Below are 4878 nucleotides of genomic sequence, written 5' to 3'. Positions count from 1 at the left end.
CAAGAGGGGGTTAAGAGCTCCAAAAACCACATACAATGAATGTGTAACAAGGCCTTGAGAATGTGGAATGCTAAAACATGGTGAAGCTGCTAACATTAAGGGGATTTTTGGGGCTTGGGAGGGACCTGGTATCTAGAAATGGAATAGAAAAAAAAAGTAAAAAGCTGCTTGGGGTAAGGTGTTATTAACTTTTTTTTGGTCACGTTCTTATCTATATCTAATAGAACCATTTTATTAAAAGAATATCTCAGCACTTACTTAAAAAGACAGCGAGGAAAGCTATTTGCTTTAAGGTTCCTCTAAGCCTGTCTCCAATGAAGAAGCAGGCCTCATTTTGCCAGGTTGAGAGCTTCGACAGCATAGGCATTCCAAATAAAAAACCCTGCTCACGAGGGAAAGATGTGACAGATGGGTTGGCCAAGACAGAAAGAGGCTTTGGGATGAGCATCAGAAAAATTGGACTTTCCCAGATCTGGGGAGTGGTAAGCCTTAGAGAGAGGGCGGCATGATTATAGTTTATTAGGCCTGGCTTTTTGTCAAGTGTTTTTATTCTAAAAGGATGCTAATGTAAGGGTGCTATTTGGTCACTGGATATCACTGTCCTAATTTCCTGAAGGCATAAAACACTAGCTAGTGAAAGGTTAAGTAAGGTCTGCTGGGTCAGCCACAGCTGATCACAGGAGACTTCAACCCAGTGTCTGGTTAGGGAGGGGATGGAATGTGCAGTTATTTTACAGACAGAGGTAAAGGCTTAAATCCCAAGATCAGAGTGGGGATGTGCTAGAAAAGACTAGGAGGGATGAGAAGTGCAGTTGGCTCAATAGCTTTGATTTTAAAGGTTTAAGGAAAGATAACAAATATCACAAGATTAACAATAAAATCACCAGAGGTGGCAGCTTTGGGACCTCCTACATAGTATAGTAATAGTTCCACTAATGTCAGCATTCTGTATTATCCCACAGAACTAGTGGGAGACTTGGAAATGACAAAAATAATAAAACACTTTTGATTTTTTTTTTTTCCCCTCAATACAGTTGTTAATACTGGGCCCGTGCTGAGAACTGCTACTCCTCTTATGTGCTTTCCAGATATTGAGCATTCTGAAAAGCTTCTGGATTTGTCAAATGAAAACTGATGAGCTGTAACATAAATTGCATTTTATAAGACTAGGTGCTGGAAGCAAAATCTTGTTCCTTATTGAACATATTAAAATGTGGACACCCTCTCTCCCCTCACCTTCCCAATACTTACCTTGATTGCCTCTCTCCCCTTTCTGACCAGGACCTCCTCTGGCACCTTCAAAAGTGCTTGGGTCTCCTATTTGTCCTTTGTCACCAGGGCCACCTGGGAAGCCTGAAGGCCCATAATCATCCAGACCTGTTGCAGAGTTAAGTATGAGAATAAATGTCTCAGGAGACCCTAATGCAACCATACTACTCACAGAAATGTGATACTAAAATGAAATTAAGGCTTCTAACCCTGACATTAACCCTGACAGAAGGAAAGGTATTATTCAAATGCTCTGTTCTTAATTCATCCAGGATAATTAGTTGTTGCAATGTCTAAGATATATTAATCTAAGCCAGTGGTGCTCAACCTTTTTCCCCAGTTGGGTCAGATAGGCAGGGTCCAGTCTGTCCATGGGCCTAAGTTTGCCGGTGAACCTGATCCAACTCTCAGAGCAGCACGACAGGCACCATCTGGCAGCAGAGGGGAATGGAGGGGAACAGGGAGCAGCCCAGCCCCGGGAGGGAAAGGGGGTATGGCCCAGCCTCAACCCAGCCCTGTGGAGGGGGAGGAAAGGGGGCATGGCCCACTCCCAACCAGGGACTGGCCCTGGTCCTGATCCAGCCACAGGGACAGAGGGCATGGTTTGGCCCTGATTCAGTTGTGCAGGGCTTGGGGTTTGGGAACTTGGCATAGGGAAGAGCAGCCAAATTAATGGTCACGCATCCCCCGCCACCAAACTTCCCAACCCATGCAGATCCTGAGGGCCGGATGTGATAGGTCTGGGGGTCACATTTGGCTTGCAGGCCAGAGGTTGAGTACCCCTAACCTTTACTACTTTTTGCAAAATCTTGAAGCTACCAGACAAAATTCCAGCAGGGATTGTGCTTAATTTTTAAATAACTCAGATAAGAAAACACACCCCAACCCAAGTGTGAAATGGAATAATCAACGAAACCCAGTATCTTCACAAGTACACAGAAAGTTTCCCACTTACCTGGTGATCCAGGCAGGCCTTTTGTGCCAGGCAAACCACTCGGTCCACTGATTCCTCGTAAGCCAGGTAAACCTGTTTAGTTTTTTAAAAAACCTTTATTATCTTATTCAGAGATTCAATAAGTTTGCTAAAAACTCTTTGGCAGGATATTGAAGTGTTTGATTAAAAAACACAGTTTCAAAAGCTAGTCACATAGGAACAATATAATGACAGCAATATGCATATAATATACAAACTTATTGCAAATACTGTATAAGCTTAGTGTGTAATTCCCTTGACTTCCATATTTCTGTTGTCCTATTATATAGTAAAGTCATGAGAGACATTTTTAAGTAGGATCTGTGATCTGACTGTTGAAAGTTACACCAGGAAGAACCCCATCTCTCCTCCCTTCTACAAACACCCCCAACAAACATAATAGTAATTATATGCTTATTACTACAGCTTTGTTAGGATTCATCTAGGCCTTTCTAGAATGCTCAAACCAAGAAAGACAACAGCAAGGTGGCAACATATTCAAGTTCTGTAATAAGAATCTCTTGAAGAGAGAGAAAAAAAAAGAATCACTGCAATTTTTTTAAAGCATTCCAAAAAATCCTAATGGTTGCTATTACTAAAAACAGGACATTTTCTGTTCCAGATCAGGAGATAATAAAAGCACATGTTTAAGGGACAAGATGCTGTTTTAAATCTGATAATTGACAATATCTGTAGTTGTTGTTGAAGGATATCTTGTTGACAGTCTGCTGTACCATATGTCACTTATCTTCAAAATTATGAGCTCGACATCAGTTAACTCCACTTTCTGGTGGTCATATAGAAGAATTACATCACTCCCAATCCAGTGCACTGTTCAAAATAATATTAGTTTGCTGCATTTGAAAAAAGATGCTCACATTGCTGAATATGTAGTGTTTTAGTTTCTCATGATGACTGCAAAAAACATTTCTTGAAAATTAAGTCCTCCATCTATCAAAAACTTTCCCTTGCAATCAGTGCCAATTCACAGGAGCTGGTCTTCATATGATTTGACTTTTCTTGCATTATAAGTCTTCATCAATGGACCTGAGCTGTATAGGAAACAACTATTCTAAAAACATTTACTGTCAAGAGCTGTATCACTCAGAAATGCTAATGTTCCTCTTTCTTCCTCATCCCAAAGCAAACAAAATATTTAAAGGACTTAATGGAAAAGTGTAATTACCTGTTGGTCCTGCTAAACCAGGCCATCCCCTAGTTCCTTTTTCACCTGGAAGTCCAGGAGCACCTGGGTCTCCTTGTTGTCCTGGTGGCCCAACAAGTCCTGGGAAACCTATGGGAGAAAGATACATCATTATTACCAAGTCCATGAAAAACATAACATACTGTGTACTAAATACTAATTTTGCAGAATCTGTAGTCTTGCAGGTAGTTAATATGGGCTTTCTTACAAATAGGTAAACAGCACAGCCTTGGATAACAAAAGTATAAAATAATCTATTTTGCAGTGTCATGGCCAAAACCAGACCAAAAGAGGTAAGAATGGAGCAGCCTGAGACACCAAAGGGCTGTTCCATTTAAGAGACAAGTGTGTGCTTTTAAGGGACATAATGCTATTTTAAATTTGTTAATTGACAATATCTGTAGTTGTTGTTTATAGATATCTTGTTGACAGTCTGCTATGCCATATGTTACTTATCTTCAAACTGTGAGTTCAACATCCATTAACTTCGCTTCAGTGCAGTACTGCAAACTTCATTTTTGTGCCTACCTGAGAAATGTAGATACAGATGGCAGGGAGCTATTGCTTACGTACTTAAAACAGAAGAAAACAACCCAAACTATTTTACCCTAAGAATTTGGGCAATCATTTTACCCATCTGTGCCTGTGTTTCCATGTAGATTGACTTGTCTTTGCCTGTTTTGACTAGGGATTGTCTCATTATGTGTTTTGTGCAAAGCCTAGTTTACTTAACCCTGAATCTTGGTTGAGGCCATTAGGTAGTAAAATATAGATGGACTAATTGCTCTGTAAAAAATCAACACATTCTCTGTTGTATGATAACAGATTTCTCAAGTTACTGATTTAAGAACAAGAATAAAGCCTGAGCACTATGTGACCATAACACCATGAGCAGGCACATCACTATCTTCATCATTGAAAAAAGTGAAAACTTCTAAATAGAGAACAGTTGTGAAAAATTCTTTTTTTAAATATAATTTGTTGTGACCATTTTTGTGCTTTTTAACCAGTTTATAGAATGGTCTACACTTTCAAAGGATATTCAATGAAAATTTTTGGAAAAAAAAAAGGGGGGGAGGGATTCTCCCCTTCCCCCCTCCCCAATACTTTGACCAACTGTTCTCCTATTAGGATTCCTGAACTGTTAGGAAGAAAACCCATGCTTTACCGCTTTGTCCTTTTATACCAGGAAGACCTTGTAATCCTTTCAAGCCCTCAATCCCAGAAAAACCAGGATCACCTCTTTGACCTTTTTCTCCTGGGCTTCCTCTCACACCTGCAGACAACAGAAATGTTAAAGACAGATTTCCTAAAACAAGCAATATAAATTAAATCTTGGTTTTACAAATGTCATTCATGTTTTCAAGCTAGAACTTCCCTCTCTCCTTCCTGCTCAGTGTTGGCCAGACCATGATCCTACTGGCATCAGTGA

The 4878-nt window shown here is 40.1% G+C and overlaps 1 protein-coding gene across 2 annotated transcripts in view; it reads right to left on the bottom strand.

The window, feature by feature from the left end:
• The window catches only part of COL4A2 (collagen type IV alpha 2 chain), a 291109-nt gene that overhangs the window by 25621 nt on the left and 260610 nt on the right, over positions 1–4878 (bottom strand). For both annotated transcript variants that reach the window (XM_019524110.1, XM_019524111.1), the window contains exons 36-39: positions 4615–4722; positions 3429–3536; positions 2225–2296; positions 1252–1377 (exon numbers count right to left, since the gene is read on the bottom strand). In XM_019524110.1, the coding sequence (XP_019379655.1) occupies positions 1252–1377; positions 2225–2296; positions 3429–3536; positions 4615–4722 (414 nt within the window). The remainder of the gene's footprint in view (positions 1–1251; positions 1378–2224; positions 2297–3428; positions 3537–4614; positions 4723–4878) is intronic.

The sequence above is a fragment of the Gavialis gangeticus genome, unplaced genomic scaffold (genome assembly GCF_001723915.1).
Source record: "Gavialis gangeticus isolate Ggan-Ray unplaced genomic scaffold, GavGan_comp1, whole genome shotgun sequence".
NCBI classification, from domain to species: Eukaryota; Metazoa; Chordata; order Crocodylia; family Gavialidae; genus Gavialis; species Gavialis gangeticus.
This window is presented reverse-complemented; position numbering and strand designations above follow the sequence as displayed.